The sequence below is a fragment of the Pararge aegeria genome, chromosome 19 (assembly GCF_905163445.1).
Source record: "Pararge aegeria chromosome 19, ilParAegt1.1, whole genome shotgun sequence".
Taxonomy (NCBI): domain Eukaryota; kingdom Metazoa; phylum Arthropoda; class Insecta; order Lepidoptera; family Nymphalidae; genus Pararge; species Pararge aegeria.
Genome location: NC_053198.1, coordinates 3,090,083 through 3,110,460, shown reverse-complemented (window position 1 = coordinate 3,110,460; position 20,378 = coordinate 3,090,083). Strand labels below are relative to the sequence as shown.

The window sequence follows — 20,378 nt, the reverse complement described above, 5'->3', positions numbered from 1 at the left end:
GTGGATTCGATTCCAACAACTTGAAAAATGTTTGTGTGATAAACATTAATATTTTTCAGTGTCTGGGTGTTTATTATAAGTATTTATGTGTATTATATTTATAAAAATATTAATCAGCTATCTTAGTACCCATAGCACTAGCTACGCTTACTTTGGGGCTAGATGGCAATGTGTGTATTGTCGTAGAGTATTTATTTAGTATATTTAATGCCCTTTATTTAGGTTTAGGGAAAAATGTAAGAAAATATTCGATAATCAATTCCTTGTCTTTAGGTCTATATGCTATATAGCCTTTGTCCAGCGTCCGAACGTATGTTGTGGTCGCGGGGGCAGTTTTTTGGATCCGTGCCAAGTCGGGTCTTGCGATAGCCATAAATTATTTTCACCGAAATGCATTACAGTTTAAATGCGGCGCTTATTTACTATGGAATGGAAAAAGTTTTTATGGAATCGGGTGATTATGTTTTTTTTTTGAATAGTATAACGTTTAAAATGTATCGGCGTAATATAATAATTAGCTTATTATTTGTACATAACATTGATGTAGCTTTTCGTGTTACTTATAACACAAAAATTTGGTCTTTGAGATCCCAACCATTGGTTGACCAAGTCTAGTGCGCTCATCGCTATTTTAGCTTAGCGACGCCTCCCCCAACGCAAACGCGTTGTGATGTTATAAGTTTGACGCATCTGTGTATCTCCGTGTGTTTTTTTGTGGCATCGCAGCGACCAATCGGATGAACCGATTCCGATCTTGATTTTTAGTTTGAAAGGTAAATAAAGTAGGAGTATTCTTAGATATATTTGATTAAAATCGGTCAAAGATTGATGCCACTACAAAATTTTATATATTTTTACACAATTTCCTTCATATGGGTATCAAATGGCCAGTCGAATACTATAAACTAAGACAAATTTCAAATCTAAGACGGCCGCCGACACAAAATGGTTGATAAAAATAAAAATATAGTATGTATGTTCATGTAGGTTTACTTCATTTTGTTTTTATTTTTTTTACTTTATGCACCATCTTCTTTCACCTTTATATGGGCTTCGCACGGTCGGGTTGCTTTTAAAAGATCACTATCCCTGAGTACTATTACTGTTTTCTTTGTGTTTTTCCTTCTGTGTGTTTGTGGCAATAGAGTTCTTCAATTCTGTTCTATGTGTATGAAATCAAAGGTTTTCACCGAAAGAATCTGCACCGTTACGTGGTTGAAATACCATCAACACGTACGAAGCGTTTTGCTTCTTCCTTTCTGATCCGCACCGCAAAGGCCTGGAATGCCCTCCCATCTTCCGTCTTCCCTAATACCTATAATCTGGGTACCTTCCAATCAAGAGTGAATAGGCATCTTCTAGGCAAGCGCGCTTCATCTTAGGCTGCATCATCATTTACCATCAGGTGTGATTGCAGTCAAGCACTTGTCTATATACTTAAAAAAAAAAAAAAAAAAAAAAAAAAACTAGTACATTGTAGTTGACTGTACATGATATTGAAAATCTTTTTATTTTTTTGTTCTACGTATATCTTTATTTATGATTTGATCAGGCAGACAAACTAAAATATAACTTCCCATCAGGTAAGATTGTTGTAAAGAGCTCACTTGTAGTGTTATTAAAAAAATTGAGATCATATTTGTTTTTTTTTTAAATAGCTAAACGGATACATGCCACGATAATATTATGTTATTTGTCGATATTTAGTCATGACCACGGTCCATGCAACTGGGTCGAAAAATCGTAGTATGGATCGGTTGAATTATTTTCAAGAAATGTTGACTAACCACGAATCATATTTGAAATATCAAAAGAATAAAACTGAGGAGCTAAAGAGCATTTTCGTATATGTGGTAGGTTTAATTGCATATTAGTTAATAATAAAAGAACGGACCAATTTTTGACGACCTCCCTGACGCAACGGTGAGAATGTAAATAGGAGGCTCCTGGTTTGATTCCCGGTATAGAAAATTTGGGAATTTATAATTTCTGAATTTTCTCTGGTCTGGTGCCTCTAAGCGATTTAGTGTTCCGGTGCGATATCGCATAGAGACTTATTTGGGGTATAACTACCAAACTCCGTAACAGGTTAGCCCGCTACAATCTTAGACAGAGCTAGCTTGTAATAGAATAAAACAAATAATAATAGCTTAATATTCTGTCCAGGAACAGCCAACGGGAGCACAAGCGAGTTAAGCTACAAGCCGCAAAGCGACCGGGACTATGGCGCGCTCAGCTGTCGCGGCACTAACCCCGTTGGCAGACAAGTTGAGCCGTGCGTCTTCCAGATCGTTCCCGCATGTGAGTTAAATCCATATAAGTAAACTAAAGCTTTTTGTGACAGAGTGTAACGTGGTTGCCTGGCAGAGGTGGTGCATTCAGTGGATCTTATTTTTAAGTGCGACTGGCAAACCCGTCAACAAAATTAAAATAGTTCGTCCGGGGAAGAACTACCGCCGCGCTTATTTCTGCCGCTAAGAAGCATTGCTCCGGTCCAAAGGGCACGCTTGCCTATGTAATTACAGGCACGTTAGGTTTGGCATCTGTGGCGCAGATTGATGGACGTTGGACGTATTCCTGCATGCCCTGTGAAAGGTTGATTTGTTTAAAGGCGATCTTAAAAGAGAAATACGAGTAAGTATACCTACTAACATATAGTTTCGCAATATATTTATAATAATTTTATCTTTATAAAAAAATGCGAGTGTATGCTTTTATAACGTGATACCAATGGTAATATAAGATTAACCTTTACACAAGTTTAAATAATGTAAAAACACATTTAATACAACCAGGTTACTATACTATTGATGATTTCTTAATGACAAGATTGCTTGGAAAACATCAACTGCTGAGTTCTTGCCGGCTTATTCTCGGTAGAATCTGCCTTCTGAACCAGTGGTGTAGTCACTACAAACAGACATAGTTAAAGTTTCAAAAGTGCTTATTAGGCCTACTGGAAATAAATGAATGAATTTTGTTTTTTTTTTCAAGTTTTTATACTTATTTACCATCATGGGTGTTCTACTTGGTCCATTAGTCATTAATATAAAAGAAGTACCGACATCGCTCAACGAGCTAAAGTGGAAATGGACGTGGCATACAGCTCTGAGGAACAATGGACGTTGGTTGGGGTCTCAAGGTGCTGGTTGCAAAAACCCGCAACGATAAACACAGCGTTAATCGCTCCCTAACAATATGGACACAGATCAAACGAGTCGCTGGAAGCCGCTGGAAACAAGCGACCTAAAACGACCACCTAGTGTCACTTGCACTCCTTACCTGTGTATAATATGATAAGAATGATGATGATTATAAACAAGCTGTTGCAATCGTCCTAATAAAAAAAAAACTAAAAGTCGGCTGCATCAGGCGCTGTAGGTGACCCGCAAATTTTCCGATTTCGAACAGTCTGCGAACATCATTAGGGCAACTAACATTACGTACCCGTAACGGGTCTTAGTGGAAAGTTTTAGATGGCCGCCAGCGCAATAAGCTATTATATTTTAGTATCGATTAGCTAGAGTTTCTTATCGTTTCTATCGCAGTAAATTTAGAGACCGGCGAACATTAGGTTTTTATCGTTTCCAATAATGGCTTATTTACACTATGCTAGCTACTGACCTGAGTGCGACCTTCTTGATGTGTCCTTTTATAAAAAAATCCTATGTTCGATTCCTGGTAAGATCAATTCGGATTTTTTTTAATTATAAGATTTAACTAGCATAGTTTGTGGCAAAAAATTACAAGCGAAATCAGCTCACTTCTGTAACTTATTCTATGGAGCAGAAACCAGCAATAATTTCCAACTCAGCAGTTGCTCGTTTCCATCACTAATATTTGAATAATTTACTATAGATATGGATTTTAACGACTGGCGCACTGACTTTGACGGCCGACTGGCGGAGTGGGCAGCGAACCTGCTTTCTGAGTCGTGGCCGTGGGTTCGATTCCCACAACTGGAAAATGTTGTTGATGAACATGAATGTTTTTCAGTGTCTGGGTGTTTATCTGTATATTATAAGTAATTATGTGTATTATATTCATAGAAATATTCATCAGTCATCTCAGTACCCATAACACAAGTCGTAGTATATTTATTTATTATTTTATTTATTTATAACTCTATATCAATCCTTCCTTGCTCCTCCATGCTTAGCAGATGAATATTATTAATTTGGCTGATGATGCATAGCGTTATCCAACCCGCTATACTTACCAGCCGTCATATTCATTAACTTGAGCGTGAGTTGCTAATCGGAGCAACATAGCCTCTCTAAATGAAATTTTCAAACAACCAACATTTTGTATTTTGTTTCGTCATTTTGTATGAAGACGACCGGTTTGGCAAATTGACAGAAAAATTATTTAATGTTGAGACTAGTCAACTCAACTGCTAGCTCGAACCATGTGACTAAGTCATTCGGGTGTTATCGTTTCCAATAACTTGCAAAAGTCTATTAGTAAACTTTTGTATACCTTTTACCCCTAGCTACCTTATATTTTATTGGGGTAATTTCTTGGATAGTTTTATGATACGGGGTAAATAATTGTTATCGGCGTAACTTTTGTGAGGTAATTTAAATAATGTCTAGATAACGAGTGATCTAGGTTTTCAATTTTAAGATATCTATCGTCTACGGAACTTAGGTTTTCCATTTAACTTAAAATTCTTTTATCTTCACTCAAATATTATAATGGAGAATTTTTTTATGTGAATATATGTATGTTTGTTTCTCATTCAAGCCAAAACTACGGAACTTATTTGAGTGAAATAAATAGAGATAGTTTATATTCTAGATGAACATATAAGCTACACCGGAAAAATACATGGTTTCCGCGCGATTTGAGAACAACTGAATTTGACACTGATAAGCTATAGTAAATTTCCTTAAAACTAGATTTTTACTAGCTGCACCTCTTGGAATAAGAGAAAATACTCACACGTAATTGAAATTTAAAATAAAACCACTGGTTGCATCGCGGGGTACAGTTTTTTTAATACATATTATCCTTAATTGTAACTACTGATGTGTATGTGAATTATTATTGTTCTGAAAAAGTACTTCCTACCCCCCGCTAACTTTAAACTTGTAAAGCAAGCGCCATTATTTAAATTATAAAAGTACCCGGCTTTTTCCAACAGATTAATTTCCACTAGGAATAGTCATAAGCTTGTGTGCACACCACTGCCGTATTGCAGAAAATATTGCCGTAGCGCAGCTGCATAAAGAAATATGAGTTGACTGCTGACCAAGAGACCACCGATAGTTTTACTTTTATAATAATAATAATATCGTTTATTTCTTTCATCAAAATTGCACATATAATGAGTTGACGAACTCGCTAACCTAGCTAGATTTTGTCTGTGTTAAGGATAACCAGCCCTCGCCATAGACAGATTGCAATTAAGACATTATGTAGCTTTAATTGTAAAAAAACATCACTTTTTTTTAGGATTATGTATAAATAAATAAATAAATATACCACGACAATACACGCATCGCCATCTAGCCCCAAAGTAAGCGCAGCTTGTGTTATGGGTAATATGACTAATGAATATTTTTATGAATAGGATACATAAATAATTTTAATATAAGTTTAAACACCCAGACACTGAAAAACATTCATGTTCATCACACACAACATTTTCCAGTTGTGAGAATCGAACCCACGGCCTTGGACGCAGAAAGCGGGGTTGCTGCCCACTGCGCCAACCGGCTGTCTAAAAAAATATCTAATGAATGAAATATTGAACTTCATTTGCATAATGCGCAGCAAATCTATAACGTTTAACTTTTTCTTTTTTTTGTTCATCCATAGAGTTTTACGAACGCGTCAGACTTTATTAAAATTACAATCTAGACGTAAGACTAACAATAAGTAATTTTTTTTAACCTAGAGTCTAAGAATTAGGTTAAAAGACTTATCTTAGATTGAACATCTATTACGGATAACTGCATATGATTATTGGCATATTGAATTAAGTTGTTTTGCTAAGCACGCTCTGACTTGCAACGTTGCAAACATTGCAAGTCAGAGCGTGCGTGCGAACATTCATACACTACACTAGTTCATAAGGCTTAGTCTTTTTGAGTCTTCTAACTATATCCGTATTATGGAGGATCTGGATGACCTCAAAGTTTACATTGAATTCAGAATACCTTTACTGTGGTTTTAAAAACCTTTTAAATATATATTTGCAATTTTTTATATAACTTCAAGGTCACTGTACGCGTATAAACAGGGCAACATTGTGCAGAACACGTCCTCAAAATTCCTCCACTTTTAAAATAAAGTTCCTCGAAGTTATAATATTAGATATTTGAACGTTATCACATGACACTCCCCAGAAATACCCTTTGGATGGAATGTTAGTTTCAGCGTAAAGAGGTACTGAGTAATATTAGTTAAACAGTTGGTCTGGATATTATCAGTGACACCTGGTAATATTATATTAATTTGGTTAAAAATCATTATAATTATTGCATAACAGATTGATATTTAATGAATACTGTTACGCCACAATAACAACCAGTTTGGCTGTCGGGATGTTAATATATCAAACGGCTGTGAACGTTTTACTAAATAAAAAATGTTTACACGTTTGGAGGTATATTACTAATTGTTTTAATTGCTACTCATTCTCATCTTTTAGTTTTGGGAAGCAAAATATTTTTACTGCAACTTATTCAATACGAGGTGCGACTAGAATAGAATAGAATAGAATAGAAAAAATTTATTGCAACACAACAAAAAAAGGAAAATACAAGGAAAACAGTAATAGTACTTAGTGCTAGGGTGCAAAGGCGGCCTTATCACTAAAAGTGATCTTTAGTATGAAACTATTTTCGAATAAGTTTGACGAGACAGACTATTGCTACAGTTATAGTTCATGGACGTGCAATTCAGTTGTACACAAATCGCGCAGAAAATATGGATTTTTTCGGGGTACAAAGTCCATGTGTTAATTCCCGGAATATTTCAGTCTACTTCATTCAGTGCTTGCGGCGTGAAAGAGCAACAAACTTATACAGCTACATATAAACTACATGGATACCAAATTAACAGTAAGTTTCAGTAAACAAGACGTTATTGTTACTCAAATCATAATACATATTACCATCTACTCCTACCCTACATAAGGTGCAACCACAATGTTTAATATCACCGGATATTATAACATACAGCTAAACAGGCTGTTGGTGTCAACTTGTATGGAAACGGAATATTAAATTATTATATTATATCTTGTATGCAATCATCAACATAAATAGATAACAAGAAAACAGACAGTTTAATAAGAAGCCATGTTACACAAGAACAAAGAAGGAAAAGATATCGTAGGCATCTCTGATTTTTTTTAAATAAATCATAGTCTATGTTACTTCGTGATATTTTAGCTTTCTTTAGACAAAGAAATCGTTAACATCGGTGTCAGAACATTCAGAGCCTATTGAGTATAAACAAACAAAAAATCCTTTCTCTTGATAATAATTAGTATCACTTCATTTTTTCACGTTTGATATGCCGTGTCTTTATACACTTTTTTTTTTAATACCCGTGGAAACTTTTTGTTTTTCCTGAGAACAAAGTTTCATATATCCGTATCCCCTCCTCCTGCGCTCCTATGTTGTATCTGTGCTAAATTTGGACAAGAGACAAGTTGGGCCAGTCCTACATGTACTATAAAGTACATGTACGAGTATTAGAGTGAAACGAAACAGTTACAGTGACAGTTGACAACTACTAAAATACGACATTGCCACACAAGTTGTCAGCCGACTAATGGTGCCCTTCCCTTAACTAGTGATTTTTTTATGAAACTATATTAAGTTTCAATTATTAATGTTTGGGGAATGGTGGACTCCACACAACTTTGAGAACTTTATGGAGAACTCTCAGGCATGCAGATATCCTCACGATGTTTTCCCTCACTGCTGAAGCAAGTAATATTTTAATTACTTAAAACGCACATAACTTGTAAAGTTAGAAGTGCGTGCTGGGATTCTAACTTGGCCCACCGAAAGTGAAGTCGTAGTCCTATCCAATGGGCCCTTAACCGCTACAAAAAACTTATAGTATACCAACTGTTGCCCGCGTCTTCGTACGCGGTTTTTTTAGTTTTTTCATGAATCCTGCGGGAACGGTACATTTTCTCAGGGTAAAAAGCAGCCTATGTATTAACCCAGGATATAATCTATCTCCATTGCCAAATTCAGTCAAATTGGTTCAGTAGTTTTTACGTGAAAGAGTAGCAAACATCCATCCATCCATCTATCCATCCATCCATCTATCCATGTAACCATCTATACAAGCTTTCGCATCTATAGTATTAGTAGGATTTAACTGTTTTTAATATTTAACTGTTTATTATTGGAGAGTCACGAAATAATACAATAATATCGTAACGCTTTTTATTTTGAGTATTGTTTAAAGTTCCATATTTTTCCCTTTTCCATACTTTCTAGAGAAAAGTAAAGAATCCGCTGCTTTATTTTGCCTTTAAATCATAATAAATCATTTTCGTGTTGTAATAAATTTAAAAATGTAAATTTAAACATAACTTTGTATTAAGCAAGAATAAAGTAATTATATGTTAACGTAGACGAAAACGTCTTATATTCGTATTACTTATTATAATTGCTTTTCCGTAAGTGTGATTGAGTTTAAAATCTCGCGGTTATTTAATTAAAACTTTGTGTGAAATATTAATTTCGTAAAGTAATTTATTACATACGGTGTTCTCTGACGTATTTTGTATTGTGATTCCAGAGGTGTACAAATCCTCTATACCTATTTCGAATAATTCAAGGTATATCGTGTCGAATAATTTAATACGCAACGAATGTCCAAAACATTGAAATAGTTCAACTGGTTTAAACAGTTTGAAATATTTTGAGTACCTATGCTTAATTTGTACCTCTAGAACTATTTGAGCCATATTAAAGAAATCATATTTATTCATTTTAGGTTTACAAACAGTACATCTTATATTAATATAGGGTGTACAGCTCAGCATTTGCCATGCATGGTACATTATAGGTATTACAAGCGTACCCAGCCCGCTTCGCCGGGCTAGATTTTGCTTTATTTAATTTAAACAATAGACTTACATCATTAAATTTATAATTTAAGTCTCATAATATATTAAATCAGCGGGTGAAGATGATTATCTACACCCATATACACGCAACAATAGAATAATATCATAGTAAATAAAAGCTGTATTTGACAGTTCAAAAACAGGAGTGCTCCGATCGTCACCAAACTTTACAGGATTAATCGCCAGATCAATCCGGAGATTCCCTGAAAGTTTCATTGAAATCGGTCCAACCGTTTCGGAGCCTATACGGAACATACCAACCCACTTTCTTTCTCTTATATATATATATATAGATTAGGACTGATGTTCGATGACTAAGCTTACGTTTTATATAAACTTCACACTTATTGAGAGACATCTTATAGATTTCATCTGGTAATTTGTTACATAAAATTTTACGTTAATTATAATCTACGTTGAACACGTACTTTATATTCTCGTGATATTTTTAAGGCACACATTATAAATCGAACTTATTACTAATGACGATTCATTGGTTCAATGGTTCATATATTAACCCCTATCAGATTTCTAAGTGGCATAGAATTAGAACTCTAAATCGCATGGTGGTATTTGTCGTGTAACTAGCCGCGGCCGAAGCCTCCTACCGGAGAAAATTCAGAAATTATAAATACCCAAATTGCCCCTTCCGGAAGTCGAAGTATTTTTATGTCATATATAACATTAAAATTGATTTTCATGCATTCATTATAATTATCACTTTTATCACCTCTAAACAGATACATAGCGGCCATTCTTATAAAAAAATAAAAAATCCAGAAACATTCATTCACAATTAAACTTTACAACTAAAAAGGAACACGGATCACAACTTCGTAGTGCTTAAACAAACAACGATCCAATTACGGTAAAAAAACATAAGCTTTGAAGGAGCATTAATGTATAATAAATTACCTAACGACATTAAAATAGAACAATATTTTAATATTTTTAAGAAAAAACTTAAAACGTTTGTAATTGACAAAATCTGAGTGCGCTATGTAAAGCGAAAAGATTTCCAAAGAGGAATGACCAAAGGCAAGTACGACTAGTAGTAGAAAATAATTAATAAGGTAATTTTGGACCTACCAATGCATAATTTTAAAGAATTATTACAGCGAGGTTATTATATAATTGATGAATTTCTTAATGACAAGGTTGCTCGGAAGCATCCGGCTCCGCTTTCATCTCTCACAAGATAGAAAAATTTATTTTAAAATGTAAAATGTAAATTGTTGATATTGGAAAAAAGCAACTGCTGAGTTTCTTGCCAGCTTCTAATCGGTTGAATCTGCCTTCCGAACCGGTGGTAGAGTCACTACACACAGCAGACTTGACGTTTCAAAAGTGCTTATACCTACTTAGGCCTACTTGAAATAAATGAATTTTGAATTTATGAATTTAATTGACATATCCGTAACAACATGTTTGTTTGTTTTAAGTCTTTGTTGCACACACACATTTTATATAAATTAAACAGAAATACAGAAGAAACTTAAAAAAATAAAATAGAGCGTGCAAAGGCGGTCTTATCGCGATCTCTTTCAGACAACCTTTGACGTTAGGAAAAAAAACGAAGGAACTGGTTGGTGCAGCAATTTCAGTTTAAAAAATATATATTTATATATATACAAAATAATTTTAATAATCTACTTACTCATAAATTCTAATACTACATACATATTATACATAATATATATAAGTATATACATATTTAAGCAATATACTACATACTATAATATTACATAGATAAGAAATGGTTTTCCAAACATGCTTTCATCATTGTGAAAAAAGTTCTGCCAACCCCACATAGTATGGGTTAAAGACAGAAAAAAGCATTTGATAGTTTCAACATCAACAGCATATATAAGTCAGAATAGGAGAAGTAGTAGAGCTTTTTGTGCCCCAGCTCGTCCAGGGAAGTACTATCAAAGTCAAAGTCAAAGTCAAAAATATCTTTATTCAAGTAGGCCCATAGGTGGCACTTTTGATGCGTACATAAGAATTACACGGTAGTGAGATGATGGCGATAACCACATACGTAAACTTAAAACTAAAGCTACGAGGGTTCCAAACGCGTCCTGGTCTAAGAAAAAGCCCACAACAAACTTAGCCGGGTGTTTTTTTTTGTTATCCCCATCTCACAATGTCATTTTTAATTATTAGAAGAGCAACCTGGTTAGAGCAATAATTTACACCCAAGCTTTTTTATCGTTTACGTAGTCCTTTATACTATAACAGGACTTTTCTATAAGCTTACGTTTAATACAAACTTTGAACTTTTTAAGAGACATCTCCAAGATGTCAATTGGTAATCGCTATGCTTATTTCTGCCGTAAGCAGCATTGTTGCAATGCTGTGTTCCGGTCTGAAGGGCGTGGTTGCCAGTGTAATTATAGGCATATGAGACTTAACATATCCGTCTCAAGTTAATGGAAGCAGGACGTGCTCCTTGCTTGCCCTGTGAAGTGTTGCTCTGTGTATAGGCAATGGTTTTCACTGACCATCATATTGTGGACAGTGGCTTGCATAGAGGGTATGCACAGGGTATGCAGATGATATAGAAGGAACAAAATCTCCAGTACGAGTTATAAATACTTAAGGGTAGCCTTTTTATAACTCTTACAATGCCTATTATTTTATTTATTGCAAATTATTATCTGACTAACATACTTTTCCATTACTACTTAAATAAAAATAAATTTTCATCTCCTTTCCGTTATGAAATTTACTTTCTTCTAAAAAGTTTATATATATTTTTTTTGTATATGTGATTTCATAACTGGACTTCCCTCAACTAAATAGGTACTGACAGAATACCAGCGTTGTGGGTACATTAATATCCGGAACATTAAGCTGAGTCAGAACCTTTTTATTGGCACGACACATAATAGACTTAAGCTATTAATAATTAAGTACAAAATTTTAAGTTACTCCGTATTTTAGTCTGTTTGTGTTGTTCTGGTAAATAAACAAATTCTATTCTATTCTATTCTATTCTTAAGTTTTTTAAAACACTTACTGAAGATTTTCTTCATTTTATATCATCTGCATACCCTGTTCATACCCTCTATGCGCGCCACTGCATGTGGACCATCTGCTTTGTCCGTCAATTATGATTATTCAAAAAAAAACACTGCTGGACCTGGCCTCTCCGAATGGGTGCATATGATCATCGAATAGACGGTGATACAGGGTAATGAAGTATCTCGCGACAGGCTTGCGACAGGCGTAAATCTTGCACTCACTGCTGTCAAACGTCACGCCTGTCGCAAGCCATTCGTTATACCCCTGCCGTTCTCTTTTTTTAGTCGTTTTGAAAGTTAAAAAAAAAAATCTTCAACAGCCCGTCCCGCCCCACCAAGGAACTGCTCTCTCCATGCTGACACAAACACTACAGAAGGAGTCAACTGGCTCATGGTGCGCTGCGTCGCTGGCTATGATGGTGGACTACCACAGACCTTCGTCCTTGAAGCCCTAGACCCTATAACCGGGAAAACAAAATTCAACAGCAGCGTCAACGAGACAGGTAATTTATAGCGGCTCCTTTTCTCAACCCGACCTAACAACCTCCTATTAGGCAGTGGACATTCATCATGATAAAAAATTATAATTCCACAGATATTTTTTAACACAAATGTAATATAAAATCGGGTAATTCCTGTAATAGTAAACTTTTACTTCGCCTAAATACATTAGGTGCATAAACAGCAATCTTTTTCCACAGAAAGTATTCCCTGAAGCGAACAATATTTAGATTTATAATTTTTAGAAATTCATATAATTTGCTCCGTTTTTATCCCTCATAAGACAGAAAATTTACTGTTAAGATGGGAAATGTTGACGTTGAAAAAGAGCAACAACAGACAGACTTGACGTTTCAAAAGTCCTTATCGAGAAAGCCTACAATGTATAAATATTGAATATCGCACCGATAAAAATGCTTGTCTTAATTAATTTAATTCCAGAAAAAGTATCATAGCTAACGCTCTAGCAAATAGGAATATTCAATGTTTGCAGATGCTGAAGTTTGCATTTTAAATGCTATTCATGATTTCAGACGCGCGTGCCCGGCGGACATCCTACTGTTTAATTAATGAACCCCATTTTAGAATACTTTCTAAATTGGCTCGCGTCTGGATATTTCCTTTAGTGATAATGTTCGTACATTAAAAATAGATTAGGACGATAATATTTCATAACGATATATTATGTTGCAGAATGTGAGGATGCATTTAAATAATGCTCCTTTTATTTTACGAGTAGATGTAACATTTGTTCTTTAACAATGTTTAGAACCAAAGGCATAATATTTTAGTATTTACAAAAAATGACGGAACCATGATAAACTGTGCTCTTTACAGTATTTTATATGGGCGTATAGTTTTGGAGATATTTAAAATTGAAATTCTTACGGGAGTGGAGTTTACGTCTATGAGTATGATATGCGTGGCAAGATTTAATACAACAGTATGTCTAGTTCGTAGTTAAAGCGAGTTAAACTGTGGTGCCAAAATTGTGGACAATATTTTAGCAGTTTCGTAATAAAATACATTTTTCCAGACGGCTTGGCAACCTTCAAGCTAGACCTCGCTCAGCTGTCAGCGGGCAGTGCGGAGGGTGCCACTTTTAATCTGCTCATCTATGCAAAAAACCTCAAGGGAGACTCTGAGAAAACCTTACTCGAGAACATTGCCTTCAACGACGCTGCCAGAAGGACGGGTACTCTTTTTCTATTCAAATTAATACAATCGGAGTGGGCTTTTTTATTGTCAAAACAAGCTGTTTACTAAATGCGTATGAAAGTATATACGGTATACATAACGAAAAATAAACAATTATTATTTGCATCACCTACCTTGGCATCTATATAATAGTTATAATTTTACGTATTGGTATAATATTTCTGCTACTTTTCATCATTGAAGTACTAGGAAGGAGCAGTTAATGACGTAAATACTACTTACAACCATCTTAGTTTTAAATAAAATCTCCTAATTTTTGAGGTGGAAAGACAGCTTTGAACTAACATTTTTATGAATTTTATATCTGGGATTGTATGTGTATTTCTTGAATCATTATCATCATCTATTGACGTCCCACTGCTGGGATCGTTATCACAAGTTAGTGAAAATAGGCGAGACTTGTGGCGTTGATACGCCATGCCATTTTCTGAACTCCAGGCTGGTAATAAGTATTATTTAATAAAAAACCCAATATTTCACAATATTTAGGAACAACTCAAGGTCAAGTTTAAACCCTGAGTCGTTCCTAAATATTATAGAGACTCGAGATCTCGTTATATGTAGAAAAAAAATTTAATCACTAGTCTAATAAGATTTCTAAGTCAGCTAGTTTAATGAAATAGATGAATGTTTATATCAAACAGATGGCAAAACTTCAATGGGAGGCATAACATTGGGAGTTGTAGTGGCAGTTGCTTTAGGAGCGGCATTAGCTCTTGGGGGCATTGCCTTCGCAGCACTATGCGCCCGAAGAAAAAGATCGCAACCAAACCACAAGCACCCACCAGGCGACATGCTGGAGCTCAGTGATGGCTGCAGGAGATACGTGGTCGCGTATACTATAAAACCATCACCGGAATCAAAGACGCCGGAACCACAGCCGGACATTTTAAATGCACCAGGTAAGTAAGATCTTTATTAGGACGATGAACTCGAAGAATGATAGTTACAATGGTATCAGAATTGCTTTATTGTACTAGCTTATAAACCAATAACCTATTAGCGATGCATAGAACGCTTTTGGTGTTTACTGTGATCTATCTAAAGCGTTCGATTATATTAAACATGCTTAAACTAAGCCCCTTATGTGTCAAAATAGCTGTGTTTAATTGCGTCTAATCTTAGTAGAAAAGTCAAAGTGTGTGTATAAAAGACTAACTCTCTTGGCTAACTCTTAGGATTGAACTTAATGGGTGTCCTACATGGTTCAATTTAAGTTCCCATTCTCTTTTTGGTTTACAAACGGTCTGCCACCGTGTTGTAATTTCTAAACAAAATTGACCAATTTGGTAAATTCCTCAAATGTTCATATAACTGTTAAAAATATCAGTTAAATGTATTTTTTTAACTGTTACAGTAAGTTTCAGACAGTTGGCAGATTATAAATGAATTTTCACCAGCAAAATACATTTAAAAGAAAAATTTAGTTTTCCCCCTTTAAAAATATTTAAACATGAAAGCTAATTAAGCTTTGAAAACATTATCGCGGTCAATTCATGTGGCCAAAATAAAAAGAGTTTTTGTTTTTAGCTGTCCAAATGGACTTTTTATCTTAAGTAGAGAATTTCGAGTGAACGTAGCAAAACAAACCCCAAGAGAGTAAAGTACCTACTTGGTGCGGGCGGTTTGTATTACCGCCCTTTATTTTTTCGCCTTTTTTCCAACGCCATTTGCATTATCGCGCCTACTTTGTTTGTCCGGGAAAAATCTAATTTCGTGTTTTATTATTAGTTCGGACGCTGAAAGAATGCGTTTCTTACAAGACGTGATTAAATGAACGATGTAACTTTAAAGTCGTTGCTTTACGTTAAACATATTTTTACCTTCTCTCTCAACCGACCACAGAAGGTTTCAGGTCTGTTGTTGAGATATTTTTGCGTAGGCAGCAATAACAGATTGTATCTGTTACATTTCTCTTATAGTAGGTATTAATATAATAATTAAGTTTTTTGTTACCTAGTTACTTAAGGGATGATGGGACTGGCATATTCGTGTTGGATAAAAGTCCCAAATAAACATATTTTTACTGTTTATTGGTCCCCATACAAAGAGGTTACATTTTTCTCTTTCTGTATTATGATAATACTACGAAGTACTCCATATTGTACTTTGGTATGAAACCTTTCATGTGTCTATTCAATTCGCACCTAGCCGGTTTTTCGAGGGTAGTAATAGTAAGTAGTAGTAGCAACAGTAGACCTTTCGTGAAAGAGCTCGTCCGAGGAAGTACGACTGCCGTGCTCATTTCTGCCGTCAAGCAGCAGTGTCCTTTTCTGAATGGTTTGTTTGCTGTCATTGTGGTTTCGGTTTTGATGCTCACGTTCATTAAGCTCACGAGGTTCAAAAGCTATCTATACACAGGTTGGGACTTTGAAGGATGTGTTACTTGCTTGCTCTGCGAAGTGTTGCTGTATTTATACGCGATAATTTCCGTCAGATGGACCATTTTCTTGGTCCGTTTTTATTAATACGATAAAAAGGTGTATGTGAAATTTAGGTTTTTCTTGTCTTTTTGTCTGCAATGTGCAATCATTGATTAGTATTTTAATTCAACTCTTATTTATTTTGAACAGACGGAGAAAATCAAAAATTACAGCATGCAACAAGCGAAGCTGATGAGTGGCCTAGCATAAAGGAGTTAAGAGGTATGCCAACATTCTCTAACGTAATCTCATGTACCTTTTTATCTTTTATCTACAAATACAATCAACTGCTGGTGCGTTTTTAGGGGTAACATGAAAAAGGCTCATCCATTTGTTTTTTTTTTCTTTGAGGAATAAAGAAAATTATGAAAATATGTATATTGTAAACTCATTTCTAATTTTTTGTGATGCTTAAACCCCAAGCAATAACTGCGGAAATAACTAAACCAATAAAGAGGAAAAGGTCGAAAGGCACATAATTCCGAATACTTTTTTTTTCTTCAAATAATATTTCCTGTAATGGCACTGAATATAGTCAATGTCAAGCCAACCATCTAAGCAGATTTAGTTAAAAATCTAATATTTTTGCATCAGGTGATTGGAGTCAAACTGGAGCTGTTTTTTCAGCGGAAGATCTTGCTCTGCTGGACTCCGCCGGGCGTATGCAACAGGTATTAAAATATTCACGATACTCAACTCTAAGTACATCTTGTTGGTATTTAAAATTTCCATCAATCTTGGGCTTTCATTTTTGATTTAAATGTCGGGTATTCTAGAAGATTTTCAAAAGAATCTACCAACCGAGCCGGTGGTAATGTCTAATAAAGACAAACGTGTTATTTTAAAAGAACCTATATATTAGGTCTAGGTGAATTAAATGCATATTTTTGATTATGTAACTGCATATCGATGAAAATCTGAACTTGAAAACATCCATACCACTTATGGGTCCTCGATTATTCAAGTCCTTTTAAATCTCAAATGCATCCGAAATGCATAGTTTAATGACAACTTTGATAAGTACTTTATTAAAAGACTAACTATTTTAACGATAAGATCGTGTTTTTATTTAATTTTTTAAACCTGATTCGCAACATATAACTATCACGACATATTTACGTAACACCAAAATTTATGACGTAACAACTAACGTTGCAAGTTCGGTAGATTCACTTCACAGTTAAGTTTGTTAAATTGATAAGCTACGCTAGTTTGGTGGTTCTAAAATTCTACCCGTAGCACAAAAATTTTGTGACGTGAAAAGTATCCTTTTATGGTGTAGAAGTTAACGTCACAAGCTGAACAGGCTTAACCTAATTGTAACCAGCGACTTAAAGATCGTATTTAAAATCATTTTGATATAGTATCAAGACATAAACTGTAACATGTCACTTATCCACCAGCTAACACCAGGCAGTGACATGATGCCGAGCAGTAGACAAGAAGACGTAATCAACCAGAATATAACGAACAACTTCAGACCGAACTTCGGAGTAACTAATAGTCCGACTTTAGGGAGTCCGAACTTCGTATGTCCTAATGGCAACGTTGGATCGCCGTTTGGAAGTCAAACCCTCGCTCTTAGTGGGCCAACTTTGAGTTCGAGCAGCTTGGCTACTTCAACTTTACATAGAAAAGGGAAAGGGAATGGGAACGTACGGAGGCGGGAGCATGTATTGGCCGAAAACTTGCCTGGCCCCGAAAGCTGTGTGTAAACTCTAAATCGCAGTGCTATTCTCTAACTCACAATGTCGGCACAACGCTGAGGCAACGACGCCATAGAACATAATTGGTCCAACATAAATTCAAACTAAGGATTTTTTTACCCATGAATGAAAGACAAGGGTTCGTGCGTTTGTTCTTATTTGCTTATGTATATGATTGTAACCACTTTATACATCAAAAATAATTCGATTACTTTTTAGTTTTTTCAATGTTTTCAAGGAAGGTCAAAGAAGCACGTCTTCCGCTGGATACGTGCTTTTGTTTTATTTTGTTTGTAATTCGTAGCAATATGTAGAAAATTTACATTAAGAAAGATTTTTAAAAATATATCGGTAAAGAAGACTCAAATAGAAATAATCTTTTACTATTGTGGGTTGTCGGTTGCTTGTTTTACGTATGGTAAACCAGTTTAATACACTCTAACTCACACTTGATCCTAGAAAAAGACTGAGATAGTAATACAGAGACATCTTCGCACGTGTTCTTAAAAACAGTTTTTATTTCTCGTGCTGATCATAATTATTATACTCCCCTTCATTTATTCCCTACTTTTTTTCTCTGTAAACCAACACATTGAAGGGTCTGTAAAGCATAATTATTTCACATGATGATAGTTGTATCCCAAATTTGTTAAATATTTTTCAACAGCCAACTCGACGACGAACAGCGTCTTAGAGAATAGCACGGTTAAACTAGCGCTAGTATTTAATAATAATTAGACTTACTGAGAGCTTGTAAACGGTTTGTTTAAAGTGTTTTTACGATTACAAATTTTACATTAAAACGTTTTTTTTGAAAATATTATATAAGGATGGTTTTAGATGATTTGAAAATAATATATACTTAAGTATAGGCGCACTGTCCGTTTGTCTGTAACTAGCTAATTTTTTCTTTTTGTAAAATTTGATCTATTTAAAAACCTTTCAACAATGACAACTTTAGTAGCTCTTATGCACATCGTCGAGCAAAACCGCATGCGAGAATTTAGTTTAATTGTCGACCTAACTAATGTCATAAAAGCTTAAATCTACCTCTCTCATTCATTACGGATTGGTGTGCTATGGCAATGAACTCCTATTCCTAACTATTATATACCGAATGCAAAATTTTCATTTGAAAATAAATTAGCATCATTATACCGGTATTGTATAACTGAAAAACAGTTTTCAGAACCTAATGAAAATTCATTGCTCGCGGTTTGTCTCGTTTTATGCGATTAACTTTAGGCAACCTTCGCGCTAGCCAAGTTACAAAAACTGAGACTTAGTTTATACCTTTTAGAATTTGTATGCAGCTTTTAAGGAAGTAGGCCGTTGGTTACGGAAAATTATAAATAAAAGTATTACATTTGAATTAAGAACTAGTCTGTAAGTTACATTTATTTATACATTTTTTTTTTTATATCTAGATATCTAGAAAACATAAGTTAAAAGTACACATATAAAGCAGAGAAATACATTTAGGGCCTCATAGTCAGTTACGTGTCATAACCTCGAAATGGTGAAGTAGTGACATCATCATCACATCAACCAATTTCCGGCCCACTACAGAGCACGGGTCTCCTTCCACAATGAGAAGGGGTAAGGCCGTATTCCACACAAGTGATAGTTTAATTACTTAAAACGCACATAACTCAGAAAAGTTAGAGGTGTTGGAATTCGACCTCCCCCGAAAGTGAAGTCGAGCTCGTACCCAATGCGCTAAGTAGTAGGTACACTCTGAAATCTGAAAGGTGCTTTAAGTTGAAATATGACAAAACACTGCATAGCTATTGCGGCGTTATGCCACGTTTATTAATAAAGGGTGAAGTTTATTAATAAAGGCATACCTTTGAGGCAAAAGATTACAAGAAGGCTGATAAATTAAGTTACCAGCTAGGCTAGCATGGGTACTAGCATGCATGCATGGTAATAGCATGGGTAGCTAGGAGACAATTATCTCCCCGGGGAAAGAATATAAATTTATCTTCTCCAACAGCTTCATCTACTATCAAAGAACTGGCGCACAAGTGGAAATAATATCCAAATAATGTATGTGTAATATTTTTTTTTTTTAAATAAAAAAAAAAAAAAATTATACTACGACAATAGACACATCGCCATATAGCCCCAAAGTAAGCGTAGCTTGTGTTATGGGTACCAAGATAGCTGATGAATATTTTTATGAATATGATACATATAAATACTTGTAATATACAGATAAACACCCAGACACTGAAAAACATTCATGTTCATCACACAAACACTCTCCAGTTGTGGGAATCGAACCCACGGCCTTGGACTCAGAAATCAGGGTCGCTGCCCACTGCGCCACTCGGCCGTCGAATAAAATGTATGTATGTGTCGAAATAAGTATACTACGACAATACACACATCGCCA

At 35.0% G+C, this 20,378-nt stretch overlaps 1 protein-coding gene across 1 annotated transcript in view; it reads left to right on the top strand.

Annotated features, from left to right (window-relative positions):
• Positions 1 to 18,093, top strand: part of LOC120632288 (hemicentin-1-like) — a 172,797-nt gene extending 154,704 nt beyond the window's left edge. The window contains exons 11-17 of the mRNA XM_039902122.1: positions 2,167 to 2,301; positions 12,453 to 12,635; positions 13,670 to 13,828; positions 14,496 to 14,753; positions 16,425 to 16,496; positions 16,869 to 16,934; positions 17,646 to 18,093. Of these exons, the coding sequence (XP_039758056.1) occupies positions 2,167 to 2,301; positions 12,453 to 12,635; positions 13,670 to 13,828; positions 14,496 to 14,753; positions 16,425 to 16,496; positions 16,869 to 16,934; positions 17,646 to 17,989 (1,217 nt within the window). The 3' untranslated portion in view covers positions 17,990 to 18,093. The remainder of the gene's footprint in view (positions 1 to 2,166; positions 2,302 to 12,452; positions 12,636 to 13,669; positions 13,829 to 14,495; positions 14,754 to 16,424; positions 16,497 to 16,868; positions 16,935 to 17,645) is intronic.
• The last annotated feature ends 2,285 nt before the right edge of the window (positions 18,094 to 20,378 follow it).